Source organism: Pongo pygmaeus, chromosome 4 (assembly GCF_028885625.2).
Source record: "Pongo pygmaeus isolate AG05252 chromosome 4, NHGRI_mPonPyg2-v2.0_pri, whole genome shotgun sequence".
Taxonomy (NCBI): Eukaryota; Metazoa; Chordata; class Mammalia; order Primates; family Hominidae; genus Pongo; species Pongo pygmaeus.
In genome coordinates this window covers 43,866,386-43,886,016 of record NC_072377.2, presented here as the reverse complement: position 1 = coordinate 43,886,016, position 19,631 = coordinate 43,866,386, and the positions used below count along the sequence as shown (strand labels likewise).

At 37.6% G+C, this 19,631-nt stretch overlaps 1 protein-coding gene across 5 annotated transcripts in view; it reads left to right on the top strand.

Moving 5' to 3' along the window:
* The window catches only part of TMEM267 (transmembrane protein 267), a 37,640-nt gene extending 18,715 nt beyond the window's left edge, over positions 1 to 18,925 (top strand). For all 5 annotated transcript variants that reach the window (XM_063664802.1, XM_054486914.2, XM_054486915.2 and 2 more), the window contains 2 exons: positions 9,337 to 9,722; positions 17,022 to 18,925. In XM_063664802.1, the coding sequence (XP_063520872.1) occupies positions 9,411 to 9,722; positions 17,022 to 17,357 (648 nt within the window). In that variant the 5' untranslated portion in view covers positions 9,337 to 9,410 and the 3' untranslated portion in view covers positions 17,358 to 18,925. The remainder of the gene's footprint in view (positions 1 to 9,336; positions 9,723 to 17,021) is intronic.
* Positions 18,926 to 19,631: the final 706 nt, after the last annotated feature.

The window sequence follows — 19,631 nt, the reverse complement described above, 5'->3', positions numbered from 1 at the left end:
ATATTCTGTGTTTTTTTGTGTACTTACTATTACCAGTGAGTTTTGTACCGTCAAATTATTTCTTATTGCTCATTAACATCCTTTTCTTTCTGATTGAAGTTCTCCCTTTAGCTTTTCTTATAGGACAGGTCTGGTGTTGATTTAGTCCCTCAGTGTTTGTTTGTCTGGGAAAGTTTTTATTTCTCCTTCATGTTTGAAGGATATTTTTGCCAGATATGTTATTCTAAGATAAAAGTTTTTTTTCCTTCAGCACTTTTAAGATGTCATACCACTCTCTACTAGCCTGAAAAGGTTTCCACTGAAAAGTCTGCTGCCAGATGTATATAATTGAAGCTCTATAGTATGTTATTTGTTTCTTTTTTCTTGCTGCTTTTAGGATTGTTACTTTATCCTTGACCTTTGCGAGTTTTATTATTAAATGCGTTAAGGTAGTCTTCTTTGGGTTAAATCTGCTTGGTGTTCTACAAGCTTCTTGTACTTGGATAGTGATATCTAAGTTTGAGAAGTTCTCTGTTATCCTTTTCAATAAACTTTCTACCCCTATCTCTTCCTCTGTCTCATCTTTACAGCCAATAACTATTAAATTTGCTTTTTTCAGGCTATTTTCTAGATCCTGTATGTGTGCTTCATTGTTTTTTATTCTTTTTTCTTTTGTCTCCTCTGACTGTATTTTCAAGTAGCCTGGCTTCAAGCTCACTAATTCTTCTGCTTGATCAGTTTTGCTATTAAATGACTATGGTGCATTCTTCAGTATGCCAATTGCATTTTTCAGCTCCAGAATTTCGGCTTGATTCTGTTTAATTATTTCAATCTCTTTGTTAAATTTATCTGATAGACTTCTGGATTCCTTTTCTGTGTTATCTTGAATTTCTTTGAATTTCCTCAACACAGCTATTTTAAATTCTCTGTCTGAAAAGTCACATATCTCATTTTCCAAGATTGGTCTTTAGTGCCTTATTTAGTTCATTTGGTGAGGTCATGTTTTCCTGGATGGTGTTGATGCTAGTAGATGTTCTTCAGTGTCTGGGCATTGATGACTTAAGTATTTATTGTAGTCTTCATTGTCAGGGCTTATTTGTACCCGGCCTTCTTGGGAAGGTTTTCCAGATATTTGAAAGGACGTTGGTGTTATAATCTAAGCTATATCTGCTTTAGGGGGCACTCCAAGCCCAGTAATGCTGTGGTTCTTGCAGACTCGTAGAGGTACTGCCTTGATGGTCATGGACAAGATATGGCAGAATTCTCTGCATTACCAGGCAAGGACTCTTGTTCTCTTCCTTTACTTTCTCTCAAACAAAGAGTCTCACTCTGTGTTCTGAGTCATCTAAAGCTAGGGTGAAGTAACCCAAGCACCCCTGTGGCCACAACTACCATGACTGTGCTGGGTCAGACCTGAACCCAGCATGGCACTTGGTCTCACACAATGCCTGCTATATTCACTTCCTGGCTACTGCCTATGTTTGCTCTAGGCCCTGGGACTCTACAATCAGTAGCAAAGCCAGCCAGGCCTATGTCCTTCCTTTGAGGGCAGTGAGGTCCCCCAGGCCCTGGGTGGGTCTAGAGGTACCATCTGGGAGTCAGGGACTAGAGTCAAAAACCTTAGACGTCTACCTGATGTTCTATTGCACTGCAGCTGAGCTGGCACTCAAACCACAAGATGCAGTCCTTCCCACTTTTCCCTCCCCTTTCCAAAGATAGAGGAGCCTGACTCCATAGCCACCACCACCCCAGGTCACAAAGAGTACTGCCAGAACACTGCTGATGCCCCTTAAGGCACAAGGTCTCTTAAGTCAGTTTGTGGTGGATGCTGCCTGGCCTAAGACTCACCCTTTAGGGCAGTGGGCTCCTCTCTGGCCCAGGGGAGGTCCAGAAATGCCATCCAAGAGTCATATCCTGGAATCAGGGACCCCAAGAGCTCACTTGGTGCTCTATCCTCCTATGCCTGTGCTGGTACCTAAGGTGAAAGACAAAGTCCCCTTTAGTTTTCCCTCTGCTTTTGTCAAACAGAGGGAGTTTTTTCCCATAGCCACCACAGCTGATAATGTTCTGAGTCTCACCTGAAGCCAGCAAGTCTCAGAGGCTCACACAACGCCCTTAATGTAGTACCTGTGTATCACTGCTGGTTGTTCAGGTCCCAAGGGCTCTTCAGTTAGCAGGTGATGAATGCTGCCAGTTTTGGGTCCTGTCCTTCAAGGCAGGGGTTTCCCTTCTGGCTCTGAGTATGTCTAGAAATGACATCTGGGAACTAGGGCCTGGAATGGGGGCCTCATGACTCTGACCAGTGTCCTGTCTTGCTGTGGTTCAGCTGTTATTCTCCTCAAGCAAAAAGAAGGGGTCTCTTTTGGAGCCTCAAGATGTGCAGCATGGGGTTAGGTGAGGGTGATGCCAGCACGCCTTTGGCTGCCCCAACTGGGGTCTCAGTATGTCATGTGCCCACCCAGTCCACTGTCTCTGGGTCTAGTTGAGCTCTAGGACTCACCTAAGGGTTGCAGTCCTTAAGGCCTACACTGCCTTTCAAGTTTACCTGGAGACAGAGGGCACTGTAGCCCTCAGTGGCGAGGTTTGCAGAAACTCAAATTTGGACCAATGGAATGGGCATTTCCCCTCTGGCTTGGGCTAATTTAAATGCTCCCTCCGTGGCTGGACATCAACTGAGTTTAGTCTGGTTTTCCTTTCTGCTCTAACAGGACAGCACTGAGTTCAGTGCCTCAAAACTGCTCTGTTCTCCCTCCCTCAGTGCCCAGAGATACTCTCTGCCCCACTCTGCCACTTCTGGGGTGTAGGGGAGGGGTGGTGTTAGTGATTCAGGACTGTTTTTTGCTTTTTTGTGTTTGTTTTTTAATCTCTTCTGTGCCTCTTTCAGTGGTGTGAAGTTAAAACCAGGTACTATGAGTCTCACGTGATTTTTGGTTCTTATGAAGGTGTTTTTTTTCTGCGTAGATAGTTGTTAACTTGTGTTTGGGGATGATTGGTGGAGCCTTCTATTCTGCTATTTTGCTCTGCCTCCCTAATTCAAATATGTGGTTAACTTTTATGGGGGTTCCATGAACATTTGAAAAGAATGTGTACTGTTTATAGCAGGAGTCCCCACCCCCAGGCCATGGACCAGTATGGGTTCGTGGCCCATTAGGATCCAGGCCACAAAGCAGGAGGTAAATGGCAGGCTAGCAAGTGAAGCTTCATCTGTGTTTACAGCCACTCTCCATCACTCACATTACTGCCTGGGCTCCACTTCCTTTCAGAACAGTGGCAGCATTAGCTTCTCATTGGAGAGTGAACCCTATTGTGAACTGCACATGCGAGGGATCTAGGTCATGTGCTTCTTATGAGAATCTAATGCCTGATGATCTGTTACTGTCTCCCATCATCCTAAGATGGAACTCTCTAGATGCAGGAAAACAAGTTAAGGGCTCCCACTGATTCTACATTATGTTGAGTTGTGTAATTATTTAATTATATATTACAATGGAATAATAATAGAAATAAAGTACACAATAAATGTAATGTACTGAATCATTGCAAAACCATCCCCCTCCCCAGTCCATGGAAAAATTGTCTTCCACAAAACCAGTCCCTGGTGCCAAAAAGGACTGGGACCACTGCTTCATAGCATATGAAGTTGTACACCTGAGTAGGAAATAACATTTATAAATTATATTATTCAGATTATGCCTTTTATTGACCACTTAATTTTTTACTGCTATGTTGTTTGACATGTAAGCATCCTCTTACCCCATAGAACTTTACTGTGATGTGAATATTTTATCCTTTTCAGTTCTAATCATTTTTACCTTGAATTCTGTGTTTGCAGTTAATATTACCATTGCTACTTAATTTTGTGTGTATTTCTTAGACATATATTTTCTCATCTCTTTATTTTCTATATTGTTAAGACTTTTTGTTTGAGGTGTTTTGTTTTGAGCAATAATTTATTGATGTTTTCTTTTGTCCCAATCTGATTGTTTGTCTCTTTATAGAGAAATTTAACACATTCACATTTGTTGTGGCATTTGTATTTTATTTGGTCCCTATTGCTTTTTGCAGGGTGGGGGTGAGCTGGAGGGAAGTAAGGTTTTCTTTTTTTTCTTTTCTGTCTTGCTGTATTGATCAAATTTTCTTTATTTGTCTTCCTTCCTGCTAGAGATTGAGAAGTTCTACTGCTCAGTTTCCCCTACCCCCTAAAATCATACATGGGTGTATAATTTCTAAGGCAAAACTTTTAAAATTCACAGTTGCTACATAGGTGTCATAATTTAGCTATGTGTAGAATGCTACAGTCTATGATCTTTTTCTCTCAGAGTTCTGTAAATGTTACCTCACAATATTCTGACATTTAGGGTTGATGATAATCACATTCTCTTTCTTTTGAAGATAATTTTTTTTTTTTACATAGAAACTCTAAAGGTTTTCTCTTTATTTTTGGAAATTTTTTTCAATGCCCAACTCTTTGTCTTATATTTTCCCCTTAAGCTTTGGAAAAATTCTTTGCAAATGTTCTCATTTACTAATTTTGATGTTTGAAAGATTCACGCCACTGTGCATTGCTTCAGTGCATAGTAGACTTTGCATTGAGTTTTTATTTGGGTAATCAACTTTTTCATTTCCATAGTTTCTTGTTTTCATATTTCTCCTTTTTTACAAAAGCCTGCTGTTTTATAATCAATGAAGTGTACCTTCCTAACTTTTTAACATCTTTGTTGGAGTATAATTGACATGTAATGAACTGTATATGTTTAAAATATACAGTTTGATATGTTTTGACATATGTATGAAACTTTGAACTGTGGAACTATCACCACAGTCAAGATAATGAACATATGCGTCCCTTACCAAAGTTTCCTTATGCTCCTTTTTAATCATTCCTGCCTCTACTGTCTTCAGGAAACCATGGATCTGCTTTCTGTCACTATAAATTAGTTTGTATTTTGTAGAATTTTAAATAAGTAGAATTATACTATGTACTCTTTTTAAAAACATATTTCTAGGCCAGTTTCAGTGGCTCACGCCTGTAATCCCAGCACTTTGGGAGGCTGAGGTGGGAAGATTGCTTGAGGCCAGGAGTTGCAGACCAGCCTGAGCAACATGGTGAAATCCCATGTCTACAAAAAAATTTAAAAATTAGCCAGGCATGGTGGCCTGTGACTGTAATTCTAGCTACTCAGGAGGCTGAGGCAGGGGGATCTCATGAGCCGAGGATGTAGAGGCTGCAGTGAGCCATATTCACACCACTGTACTCCAGCCTGGACAACAGAGCAAGACCCTGTCTCAAAAAATAAAGAAAGAAAGAATTCTTTAAATTAAATAAATAGAAATGGAAACATGTAGCCAGGCATGATGGCTCATGCCTGTAGTCCCAGCTACTCAGGAGGTGAGGCGGGAGGATCACCTGAGACTAGGAGGTCAATGTTGCAGTGAGCCAAGATCAAGCCACTGCACTCCAGTCTGGGCAACACAGTGAGACCCTGTCCTCAAAATAAATAAATTTAATAAAAACATTTCTAAATGAAAATTTCAAACATACAGAAAAATAGAGAAAAATATAATGAACTACAGTACATCTATTACCTAAATTTGTAATATTTGTTGGCAGTTCATTTATTTAATTTTTAAAAATAAATTGACTTTATTTTTAAGTTTTTGTAAATTTTTCTAATTAATAGACTTCATAAACTGATATGGTTTATAAATCGCATGTCAAATTGTAATCCCCAGTGTTGGAGGAGGGGCCTGGTGGGAGGTGACTGGTTCATGAACACCTAGATATCCCCCTAGGTGTTCTCATGATAGTGAGTGAGTTCTCATGAGATCTGGTTGTTTAAAGTGTGTAGCACCTTCCACTTTACTCTTCTACTCTGGCCACGTAAGACGTGACTCCTTCCTCTTTACCTTCCGCCATGATTGTAAGTTTCCTGAGGCTTCCTCAGCCATGCTTCCTGTACAGCCTGCAGAACTGTAAGCCAATTAAGTTTCTTTTCTTTGTAAATTACCCAGTTTCAGGTAGTTCTATGCAATAACAGACTAATACATAAACCTAAACAGTAGTTTTAGGTTTACAGAAAAATTGAGCCAATATTATAGAGAATTCTTATAGATGCCCTTTGCCCTGCATACATTTTCCCCATTATTAACATTTGCAATAGTGCGGTATATTTGATACAAGTAGGGAACCAATATTGATATGTTATTATTGACTAAAGTCCATACTTTACATTAGGGTTCATCCTTTGTGTTGCACAGTTCTATGGGTTTTAACTGTGTAATTTTTGTTTGTTTGACTTCTTTCACTTACTATAATCATTTCAAGATTCATTCATGTTTTTATGTGTATCACGTGTTTGTTCCTTTTTATTCCACCTTTTGTTTATTCACATGTTTATGGACATTTGAGTTGTTTCCAACTTGGAACAAATTCAGATAAAGCTGCTATGAACATTCACGTGTAAGCCTTTGTGTACACATATGCTTTTGGGAAAATACCTAGAAGTGGAATGACTGGGTTATATGGTAAGAGTACGTTTAACTTTCTGAGAAATTGGAAAACTGTTTTTTCAAAATAGTCATACTGTTTTTTATTCCGACCAGCAGTGTATGAGTTCTGGTTGCTCCACGTCTTTGTCAACATCTGGGATTGTCAGTCTTTAATTTTAGCCATCTTAACAAGTGTGTGATATCTCATTTTTAAAATTTGCATTTCCCTAATAATTAATGGTGATGAACATATTTCTTATACTTATTGGCTATCTGAATATCATCAATGGTAAGGTACCCATTTTCACATCTTTTGTCCATTTTTGTATTGGTTTGTTTTCCTATTACTCTGTTTTGAGAGTTCTTTATATATTCTGGATGTAAGTCCTTTATCAGATATAAGATTTAAAAATTGTTTTTTCTTTCTCTTAACATTGTCTTTCAAAGACCAGAAGCTTTTAATTTTGATAAAGTTCAACTTACCAATTTTTTAATGGATCAAGCTTTTGGTATTGTATCTAATAACTCTTTGCGTGACCCAAGGACACAAAAATACTTTATGTTTTTTTCCAGAAATTTTATCTTTTTATGTTTTATTTACATTTAGATTTGTGACTCATTTTGAGATAATTTTTGTATATGGAGTAAGATATAGATTCAGGTTTATGATTTTTGCATATGGATATCCATTTGTTCTCACACCATTTGTTGAAAAGAATATTCTTCCTCCATGGATTTATCTTTGCACCTTTATCAAAAATTAATTGACCAGGCTGGGCATGGTGGCTCATGCCTGTAATCTCAGCAGTTTGGGAAGCCAAGGATCACTTGAGGCCAGGAGTTCGAGACCAGCTAGGAGTTCGAGGCCTCTCTAGAGATAGGGAGACCTTGTCTCTTTGAAATAAAAAAAGGCATGATGACACACATCTGTGGCTCCAGCTACTCAAGAGACTGAGGTAGGAGGACCTCTTAAACCTGGGAGGTAAAGGGTGCAGTGATCCTTAACTATGCCACTACACTCCAGTAAAACTCTGTCTTAAATAAAAAAAAAATTGGCTGGGCACGGTGGCTCATGCCTGTAATCCCAGCTCTTTGGGAGGCTGAGGTGGGTGGATCACTTGAGGTCAGAAGTTCGAAATCAGCCTGACCAACATGGTGAAACCCATCTCTACTAAAAATACAAACAAAAAAATTAGCCAGGCATGGTGGTGGTCACCTGTAATCCCAGCTACTTGAGAGGCTGAGGCAGGAGAATTGCTTGAACCCAGGAGGCGGAGGTTGCAGCGAGCCAAGATCACACCACTGCACTCCAGCCTGGGCGACAGAGTGAGACTCCATCTCAAAAAATAAATAAATAAATAAATAAATAAAATTGACTAGGTATGTTTGGTTCTATTTCTGATCCCACTCTGTATTCTGTTTTGTTAGTCTGTATGTCTGTCATTATACCAATACTACATTGTTTTGATTACTGTAGCTTTTTTTTTTTTTTTTAAGGCAGGGTCTCTGTGTTGCCCAGGCTGGCATGCAGTAGCATGACTACAGCCCACTGCAGCCTCAACCTCCGGGGCTTAAGTGATCCTCCCACCTCAGCCTCTCAAGTAGCTGGGACTACAGGCATACACCACCATGCCTGGCTAATTTTTTATTATTTGTAGAGACAGTGTCTCCCTATGTTGCCCAGGTTGGTCTCGAGCTCCTGTCCTCAAGTGATCCTCCTGCCTCAGCCTCCTAAAGTGTTGGGATTGCAGGTGTAAGCCACTGTGCCCAGCCTACTGTAGCTTTATAATGAAACTTAAAATAAGATAGTATAAGTAGTCCTCCAACTTAGTTTCTCTTTTTCAAAATTGTTTTATTCTTCTAGGTCCTCAGCAGTTTTAGAATATATATAATGAGCTATGTATAGCTTTTATTGCAGAATAGAAGTTGAGTCATTATCAATAAATCAGTTATTCTTTAGTCTCAGGATTAAAACAAAACAATGTAAAAGAAAAAATTTCATGTGTCACACTTTAGGTAGACAGATATTTTCTAGCTAGGTAAATAATGTCAATATTCTGTGCCATGTGAGAACTCAGCATAGAATTATGATTGCATTTTTATATCAGTTAAGGTTATTTGGTTCAAGGCAACAGAAATGTAAAGGGGATTTATTGGGAAAATGCTGGGGTAGCTCATTGAAGTGGAGGGGGAGCTGCAAGATCTAAGGTAGCTCTGAGAACCTTTAGACGTTGGACATAAGTACTCACTGTCGTCATGATTCTATTAGCCTTTCTCCTTGTGTCTCTCTGGGATTTTATTTTCCTAGGTTATTGCATGTAGTGGAGCCCATAGCCTCCAAGAAGACGAACTTTCTCTACCACAAGACAAATTTTGGAAAGGAATCTGATTGGCTCAGCCTGGGCCACTTTCATTACTAAATTAGTCACCATTATTAGGGAAATGGAAAACTCTAACTGGTGAGCTCTGGAGTTTAATGTGAGAAAGTTTTCCCAAAGGAAGGGATTACTGTTGTCAGAAGTATGGAAAGTAGTTGTTGGGTACACAAACCCAACGGATATTCACCACCATGTACTACACACAGCTGAGAGACAGAACTATTTGATGACCTTAAAGCAATAGATTGCAGTTGGTGGGCTTTCTGAAATTCTCCTTGATACATGCCATGTACCCTGCTTTTCCTAAAAAAAAAAAAAAAAAAAAACTATTCTCCTTGGGCTGTGTGGCATATTATATATAACATGTAAAAGTTGCCAATATTTACATCTTGGTTTTATGCTTGTGAAATTATTGCTGATACTGTTTTGTTTAAATATTATATGGTAGTCCATAATCTTCATTCATATTTTTCTCTACTTTCTCCTTTAGGGTGCTGGAAATGTAAACAAGAATAGACTGTTCATTCCTGATGGCTTTTAGTCTGTACTAACATATTGTTTGTCATGGCATCCGAGACTGAAAAGACCCATGCTTTACTGCAGACTTGTAGCACTGAATCTCTTATTTCCAGCCTTGGTCTGGGGGTATTTTGCCTCGTAGCTGACAGACTTCTTCAGTTTTCCACAATTCAGCAAAATGACTGGCTTCGTGCTCTCTCAGATAATGCAGTACATTGTGTAATTGGCATGTGGTCATGGGCGGTAGTCATTGGAATCAAGAAGAAGACTGACTTCGGAGAAATCATTTTAGCTGGATTTTTAGCCTCTGTAATTGATGTAGACCACTTTTTTCTAGCTGGATCCATGTCTTTAAAGGTAAAAAGCATAGGCTTAATTTTTCTGATCTTTAATTTCCTTAGCACTATTTTGCTGATCTTTATAGCATCATTTAGAACTAGAGAGGATTTGTCTTAAAATAGGAAAGCACATTCATTTAACCTTTTTGACCACTTAGTACTTCCCTAAAGATGCACACAGACATGTTACTAATCAAATTATTTGCCATCACAAACTGCTACGGATTCACATAGAGCAAAGACCCACGAACTGTACCTAAAGAGTTCAGTGCTGGCTTACAGAGGATGTGTTTAGCCAGGTCTTGAAGAAAGTATTAGCAAACCGGTTTAAATTAACAGGGGTGATTCTCAAGGCTGTCCTAGTTCTTTTTGTATCAGTGTACTTTCTTCAGGAGCACACTTAACATTTCCCCCTTATTCTTTATGTTTTACAGTTAGTATGCAGCTCCTAAGTACTCCATAAAAGTTGAATAGCTTTAAGATGATTCCCAGTCCTGAGGAATGACTTGAACAGATTAATTCTCCCAGTCCCTTTTGGGGCGAAAGGCATGTATTTCAATTGGACTGGCTAGAACACAGTCCCTTGTGGAGAAACTGAGGAATTTCACTGAGGCATTCAGGAGTTCAGTTATATAGTTCACAAATGAACTAAACTTAAAATGTTGGTTCAGATAATATTTTCTAAATGTCAGAAGATTTGCCTACATTTTACGTGTTTATGATCTATAAACATTTCAGGAAATAAATCTAAACTCATAGAGCAAGGACTTTCTGTTTCATTCACCCCTGGCCTAGAACAATGCCTGGCTTACCTAGTAGATATTCAGGAAATATTTGTGGAATGAATGAGAAATATTCACTTTTTCCTATTAGGCGTCAAGTACCAGGTATTTCTCAGAAATTGTTTCACTTATTTAGAAACTTAATCAGTAAAGAATCAGTAATTGCTAATTAAAGACAAACTTTTGTGCTATAAGTAGAGTTAGCATAACATTTTGTTTAAGATTGAAATGAGAAGACTTGAGTTTGAATCCTGGTTGTTTGGTGTTAGTAGAGTACTTTTCTTTTTTTTAGTTATTTTTTTTATTTTTATGGATTTAGGGCCACAAGCACAGTTGTATAACGTGCATGTATTGCATAGCGGTAAAGTCTGAGCTTTTAGTGTACCCATCACTCTAATACTGTACAAATAGTGTTTTATCTCTCACCTCTTCTCACTCTCCCACCTCTTGGAGTCTCCAATGTCTATTATTCCACTCTGTATGTCCATGTGTACCCGTTGTTTAGCTCTTGCTTACAAGTTAGAACATGTGTGGTTTTTTTACTTTCTGTTTCTGCATCATTTCACTAAGGATAATGGCCTCCAGTTCCATCCATGTTGCTGTAAAAGACATGATTTTATTATTTTGTATGGCCAAGTAGTATTCCCTCTTGGGGTCTCCAGTGTCTATTATTCCACTCTGTATGTCCATGTGTACCCGTTGTTTAGCTCTCACTTACAAGTGAGAACACACGTGGTTTTTTACATTCTGTTTCTGCATCATCTCACTAAGGATAAGGGCCTCCAGTTCCATCCATGTTGCTATACAAGACATGATTTTATTATTTTGTATGGGCAAGTAGTGTTCCATGGTGTGATTATATATCAATCGCATTTTATCCGGTCATCCACTGGTGGACACTTAGGTTAATTCCATGACTTTGTTATTGTATATACTGCTGTCATAATCATACAAGTGCAGGTATCTTTTTTATATAATGATTTCTTTTCTTTTCTTTTTTTTTTTTTTTGAGATAGGGTCTTGCTGTGATGCCCAGGCTGGAGTGCAATGGTGTGATCACGGCTCACTGCAGCATCAACCTCTTGGGCTCAGGCAATTCTCCCACCTCAGCCTCCTGAGTATCTGGGACCATGGTCACACGCCACCATGCCAGGCTAATTTTTAAAAAATTATTTGTAGAGGCAGGGTCTCCCTGTGTTGCCCAGTCTGGTCTGAAACTCTTAGGCTCAAGTGATCTTCCTGCCTCAACCTCCCAAAGTGCTGGGATTACAGGCATGAGCCACTGTTCCTGGCAATGATTAATTTTATATAATAACTTATTTTCCTTTTGGAAGATATTCAGTAGTGGGATTGCTGGATCAAAAGGTAGTTCTATTTTTAGCTCTTTGAGAAATCTCCATACTGTTTTCCATAGAGGTTATACTAATTTATATTCCCACCAACAATGTATAAGTGTTCCCTTTTCTCTGCATCCTTGCCAACATCTGTTGGTTTTTGACTTTTTAATAATAGCCATTCTGATGGTATGTGATGGCATCTCATTGTGGTTTTAATTTGCATTTCTCTGATTATTAGTGATATGGAGCGTTTTTTCATGTTTGTTGGCTGCTTGTGTGTCTTCTTTTGAAAAATGTCTGTTCATGTCCTTTGCCCACTTTTTGATGGGGTTATTTGTTTTATTCTTGTTGAGTTGTTTGAGTTCCTTGTAGATTCTGGATATGAGCCCTTTTTCAAATGAACCCTACTTTCTCCCATCCTGTAGGTTGTCTGTTTACTCTATTGATTATTTCCTTTGCTGTGCAGAAGCTCTTTAGTTTAATTAAGTTCCCTTTTCTTCTTTAAGTTTTAATTTCTTCATCTGTGATATGTGGATTATAACATTACTTACCTTGTGGGGTTGTTGTGAGGATTAAGTAAGCATGATAAGTGACATGGCCTGGTAAATATTAACAGTAAATGGACTGGGTGCGGTGGCTTACGCCTGTAATCTCCCAGCACTTTGGAGGCTGAGGCGAGATCAAGAGATCGAGACCATCCTGGCCAACGTGGTGAAATCCCGTCTCTACTAAAAATACAAAAAAAAAAATTAGCCGGGCATAGTGGCAGACGCCTGTAATCCCAGCTACTTGGGAGGTTGAGGCAAGAGAATTGCTTGAACCCGGGAGGTGGAGGTTGCAATGAGCCAAGATCACACCATTGCACTCCAGCCTGGGCAAGAAGAGTGAAACTCTGTCTCAAAAATAAATAAATAAATAAATAAATAAATGTTAGAGATTGGGATAAGCTATGAAACATTATAAAATATGTGATTCATAAATGTGTTCATCTAGAATTTATTATAATTTTTAAAAGCATTTAGGCTGCATAACGTATTTATCCTTTACTTCACTTAGAAGCACTATTGTTAAGAATATGAACTATAGAGTTAGACAGACCCAGGATCAAATCCCAGCTGTGCCACTCATTAACTGCACAGTATGGGGGAAGTAACTAGCCTCACTGCCTCAGTTTCCTCTGCTGTAAAATGCTACCTACCATACAGAGTTGTTATAAGGATCAAATGAGATAGTGCACATAAAGTACAGCATAGTGCTAGTATTAATCATTATTTTTGAATTAAGTATTAAAATATTTTACATCCACCATAAGGTGGTATGTGATTATCAGTAATAAATATCAAAACTGAATAAGTATTCATGACAGTGATCTATTTCTACTTCTATGATTCTATGATAATTCCATTTTCTTTCATTATTCATTGTTTTTCTATTAATAAAAGAATCAAAGGCCAGGCACAGTGGCTCATGCCTGTAACCCCAACACTGGGAGGCTGAGATGGGAGGATCACTTGAGGCCAGGAGCTGAAGACCAGCTTGGGCAACAGGGCCAGACTCCACCTCTACAAAAAATAAAAAACTAGCCAGGCATGGTGATGTATGCCTATAGTTCCATGTAATCAGGAGGCTGAGGCAAGAGGATCACTTGAGCCCAGGAGTTTGAGGTTACAGTGAGCTAAGATTATGCCACTATACTCCAGCCTGGGTTTTGAGACAGCACAAGTCTCCGTCAAACAAACAAACAAACAAAAAAACGCCACATTGACATTTTAGACATCAGCCAACAACAAGAATTTCCAGTTTCCTTTTTAGCAGCTATTAATATAAATAGATGTTAATTCACAAATAAGAGTGTAAAGAATCAGTATGGCTGTAAACATATCCAGAGCATAACTCAACATCAGGTTATTGCTTTCTTGCAAGAAGTGATTGCCATAGGCTCCTTAATCCCATCCTGTTGAAAATGTTGTACTTCCTATTAAAGGTGTCTCCAGTCTTTCCAATCAGTTCTATGATTTATACTTTACTAATATGGATTACAAACTAAACCTTTATTACTATGGTACATAAAAGTGCTTTTGTTGGGGGGAGAAATCTGATGCCAGTGTAATACTATTGCCTTTGCAAGTTATTTTATCTTTTGCGTGGAGGGCTTAAAAACTGTTCTTTTTATCATTATTACAGTAATAGCTGTACTAAATTGTCTTGAAGCTTATCATTGAGTCAGTTTTTTAAGATGGGCTCTTTTAATAGGTTCACGTTTTTATTTTTAGTTTTCTTGGATCATAGCTTTAAATACTAGTTCCATTCTATTTCTTTGTTTTTCTTCTTTAGGGACTTCAGTTATATATATGTTGTTTCTTTTTGCCTGTATTCTATTTCAGCTATTTTCTACCTGACTGTTTTTACTTTTTTCCTCATTTCATTTTTATTCTCTTGGTTGGTTTCCTGCATTTTTTCTTTTCTTTTCTTTCTTGAGACAGAGTCTTACTCTGTTGCCCAGTTTGGGGTGCAGTGGTGCGATCTCAGCTCACTGCAACCTCTGCCTCCTATGTTCAAGGGATTCTCATGCCTCAGCCTCCTGAGTAGCTGGAATAACAGGCATGCACCACCATACCCAGCTAATTTTTGTATTAATTTTTTCAATGTGCCTTATTAAACTTTCATTTGATCTATTCTCCCTTGGATACATTGCAATATAGTCATTTATTAGATTGTTTTTGTTTTTTCTCCACACTGAGTTTAATCAATTATTATCTTTTTTTAATCTTTTTTTTTTCCATTTTTGAATTTCTGATTCAAGATTTTTTTATGTCCCCATATGGTTGTTTCAGATTTAACTTACTTTGGAGTCTTGTGATATAATTTTCTTATGTTTTACGTAGTTTAAAAATTTTTTTTTTTTGTTTTGTATTTGTTACTAGGAACAGGGTTCAAGAGATGTTTGTTTTTTTTTTGGTGGGGGGTTGTTTTTTAGACAGAGTTTCACTCTTATTGCCCAGGATGGAGTGCAACAGTATGATCTCAGCCCACCTCAACCTCCACCTCCCAGGTTCAAGCGATTCTTCTACCTCAGCCTCCCAATTATCTGGGATTACAGGCATGCACCACCATGCCCAGCTAATTTTGTATTTTTAGTAGAGATGGGGTTTCTTCATGTTGGTCAGGCTGGTCTCGAACTCCTGACCTCAGGTGATCAGCCCGCCTCAGCCTCCCAAAGTGCTGGGATTACAGGCGTGAGCCACCCCACCCGGCCTGATATTTTTATTCTATTTCTGATTTTCCTCGTATACTAGCTTTTTATAGATTTGTTATATTTTATCAGTTTATTTCATGATATTACATGATTCTTTATTCTAACATATTCTTGGTTAAGGCAGTGTTAGCAAAAGGACCGATGATGAACTTAACATATTGTGGATATAGAATTTAAAAACAAAGGTGAAGACAAAAGTAGAATAATAATACAGAAATGGTACATATTCTCTGATGAAGTAGAAGTCAAACAAAATGTGGAGGAGAAGGCAGGGAAAGAGGAGCGTAAAATAAACTCTTTGATATTCAGACCATAGGTGAGAGTTAAAGAATACTTGTTTGAGGAGAGGGTTTATAGGATTCCTTGTTCAAGGGTGGTCTGATTTGACAGTGGGACAAGGTAGAGTCTCTTTAATAAGTAACTTTTTTTCTTGTGGTCGGAACATTGTCTGATTTTTGTTTGTGTTTTTTGGACAGGAAACTACATTTCTTCCTTTTACTACTTATTTTCCTTTTCACCATCCAATCTCCAAAGGGTGTCTCTCCCTTTCTTACCATTGTCTCCCCCAGAATCAATACCTTTCAGAGTCTTGAAGGTCCACTCTTAAGTCCTTTCCCTGCAGTTAGTGCTCTGACCTACTAGGACACTCTTCAGTATTTTCACACTTAAACTGAACTTCCTAGTGGTAATTTTACATCAATCTTAGGTTTCCCCTCTTCTCTCTTCAATATAGTTTTTCCTGACTTGAATGGAAGTGTGAGAGAGAGAACCCACTGATTTGGTGTTTAGTTTAATACTTACGGGTAATTTCAAATATGGGCATTCTCTGGCTTCTGTTTATGCTGAGGGTTTGAGATTTTGTGTAGTTTTATTTGTCCTTCATGTTTTATAAACTTTTAGAGGATATGTGCAGAGATTCAGATTTAGACAATCATAACTATCCTCAGCTTTATTTTTGTTTAGGGATTATCTCACTGCAAATTAGTCTTTAAAGCAGGTGAGAACAAAACCCTACTCATGAATCAATCATTCAGGGATTAAGCCTGAAATTTTTATTGGTTCAGATATTGAGTATACATTTTGGTAGTGGTTTAGAAATTTACTGAAGTTTGCCAGGCGTCATGGCTCACGTCTGTAATCCCAGCACTTTGGGAGGCCAAGGTGGGTGGATCACCTGAGTTCAGGAGTTCGAGACCAGCCTGGCCAACATGGTGAAACCCCGTCTCTACTAAAAATACAAAAATTAGCCGGGCATGGTGGCAGGTGCCTATGATCCCAGCTACTCGGGAGGCTGAGGCTGGAGAATTTTAACCCGAGAGGCAGAGATTGCAGTGAGCCGAGATTGTGCCACTGCACTCCAGCCTGGGCAACTAAGCAAGACTCCACCTAAAAAAAAAAAAAAAGAAATTTACTAAAGTTTATTTAACTCAATTTTAGAATACGTATTTAAAATAATATAATTTTTCTAAGTGTTGTAAATAAATTCCAAAAGTGTTTATAGCTAATATAAAATGGATATAACAAAAATGTTTCCCTCTTTTGCCTTAACAAAAGAATGTTTTATTTGGTTGTGAGATATTTTTACAGTGTTCTTAGAGGCCCTGGATAATTATATAAACCTCCAAATTACACAAACCGTACACTTAGATTATAAATTATGTTCATATTGTGAATTTTCTAAGCAAATAATGGGAAACTTAAAAAATTAATCACCGTATTCCTGAGACCTTGATTTTATTTTTAATGTAAAGGATATCCTGCTCACACTTTTATATTCTTTTATGTATATATAATTTTGGTATATGTATTCTGAAGTGGCATAGAACATGTTTGTTTTGCATGTCCAATAGACTCTGGAAAATATTTTAAAATATTAAGAAGCGTGTATAAAGTTTTGTTTTGCTAGAAAGGAAATGATACTCGCTATTACTTTGCTCCCTCAGGCTGCTTTGACTCTTCCGCGAAGACCTTTCCTTCACTGTTCTACTGTGATACCCGTTGTGGTTCTGACCCTGAAATTTACTATGCACCTTTTCAAGCTCAAAGACTCATGGTGCTTTCTTCCCTGGATGTTATTTATATCCTGGACTTCACATCATATCCGAGATGGGATTCGTCATGGTTTGTGGATATGCCCATTTGGAAAAACTTCTCCTTTGCCATTCTGGTTTTATGTAATAATCACATCATCTTTACCTCACATCTGTTCATTCGTTATGTATTTAACAGGAACCAGACAAATGATGTCTTCAAAACATGGAGTTCGTATTGATGTCTGAGGTAACCACACGGCAGTCTTAGAGAAGCAAATGGCTCACATGATGATAATTAAGAGTAGCCAACGTTAAAGTTAATATTTAAAAATACAGTTAGGTGTTTATATTATTTAGTTATTATAATTCTGGAATCCCCTTGCTCAGGAAGCATGTACAACTTTTTTAAAAATTATACTTGTTATTATTCTACTTCTCTCTTCTATGACAACTCTAGTGCAATGTTAGAGTTTCATTTATTCCACGATATATTTTTATTGTTTTTTTCTGTTTATCTGGCTTTACTAGTAGTTCTTTTAGATTAACATCCAGTTCATTTTCTGGAAGTATACCTGGAATTTAGTCCATTTCCTAATGAAAAACAGCTCAAATTTTAGGGTAACTAATTTGTAAAGAGTTAACATTATATTTGGATCCAATTTTCTTGAGCTATTGAAATAGTGAAATCGCCAAATAAATGATATGAATAATTTAACTATACAAATGTATAGTTAATGCTAACATGTATTTTCATATATGTTCATCCTGAGTGAAATTTAATTTGCAGAATGCTTTATGAGTTATGATTACTGGCAAAACCTTCAGAGCACTTGTGACACATCATTATAATATCCAGTAGCTAACATTAAATCTAGCTTATTATTTCAGAAATTAATTTAGGAAATAATTATTAAAACATGTTGGCTACAGTAACACTTTACTGAAGTAGTATTTTTTAGTATCTGTAGCCTAGAATCTCGTGTGTTAGTTTTAACTGTTTTGAAAAACATAACTAAATGTAATATTTGTTAATAAGTAACATTAACAAAATATTGATATTTGGATCATAACCATAACATTTGAATTCATGCAAAAAAAAGACCAGAAATGTCATTTCAAATGTAAATTCCTGAATGTACCATTAAAATTGTTTTAGTTGCTATCAGTTTGTTTATATACTATTTTATATACTATTCTAAAATATTTTACTCTGCCTGATACTGAAAGACAGCATATATTTTTTTCAAAATAAAGTTTTAGGAAATTTGCTTTTTCCTTTTTCTTTCAGGTTGATCTTCTATTAAAATGATTCCTCTTTATTAGAGAAGGAAAATTTAGTTGCTATACATCTTATATTTGCACAGTTTATTAAAGTCAGTGCCCTAAAGGTACCTGCTTTTCTTTGTGGCATATGTGGCATCTGCTGTCTTCAGATTTTCTTACAGTTTTGTGATTTATAATGCTAGTGATCGGTGCCTTATTCTCTGAGGAAAGATGGAGGGTTCATAAAGCAATGCCTTATCCACAGCAGATTTTCTTGTATATTAAGTTAAACACAATTCTGTAAATTATTGTGAAGGTTCAAGCTCTTTAGGGGAGTTTTTTTTCTTGTTGTTAACAAATTGGTTGCAATCTATTATATTTTGCAACTGATTAGATATTACAGTCTACTTATTTTTCAAGAGTAATTATTGTATAAGTTTGGTTGGTATAATGGTAAATATTATATAGTGGGGGTAAATTTGATTAGAGTTTTTTTTTAAGCATCTGGCTTCAGAAATCCATGGAAATAAAGTCTGTATCTTGTGTAACAATTCCTGACTAAATTGCAAAACCTTTTCTACTTTTTCTTTCTTCATATTAAACAAATAAATATTATTAAAAATATAGGGCCTTATTTAAGAATGCTACATAGTGACCAGACACAGTGGCTCACGCCTGTAATCCCAACATTTTGGGAGGCCGAGGCAATCAGGTCACTTGAGGTCAGTTCGAGACCAGCCTGGCCAACATGGTGAAACCTCGTCTCTACTGAAAATACAAAAATTAACTGGGCGTGCTGGTGTGCACCTGTAGTTTCAGCTATTCGGGAGGCTGAGGCAGACAATGGCTTGAACCTGGGAGGCGGAGGTTGTAGTGAGCTGAGATGGGGCCACTGCACTGCAGCCTGGGTGACAGAGGGAGACTGTCTTAAAAAATAAAAATAAAATAAATAAATAAGAATGCTACATAGGCATTTTTTGGGTTGTCATAACTTTCCCTTATTAGAATGAGAATTCACTTTTGAACATAACTCCTTGCTTAAACAATACTGCACATTTTATGTGTGGGTTCATCTTGGTTCCTACCTCTACCATCGGAAATCTTCCTTGTCCTCTAAATCAGCAGTCCCCAGCCTTTTGGCACCAGAGACTGGAGAGACTAGTTTGGTGGAAGACAATTTTTCCACAGATGGCAGGGGCGGGGTGGAGGTGCGGATGGTTTCAGGATGAAACAGTTCCATTTTAGATCATCAGGCAT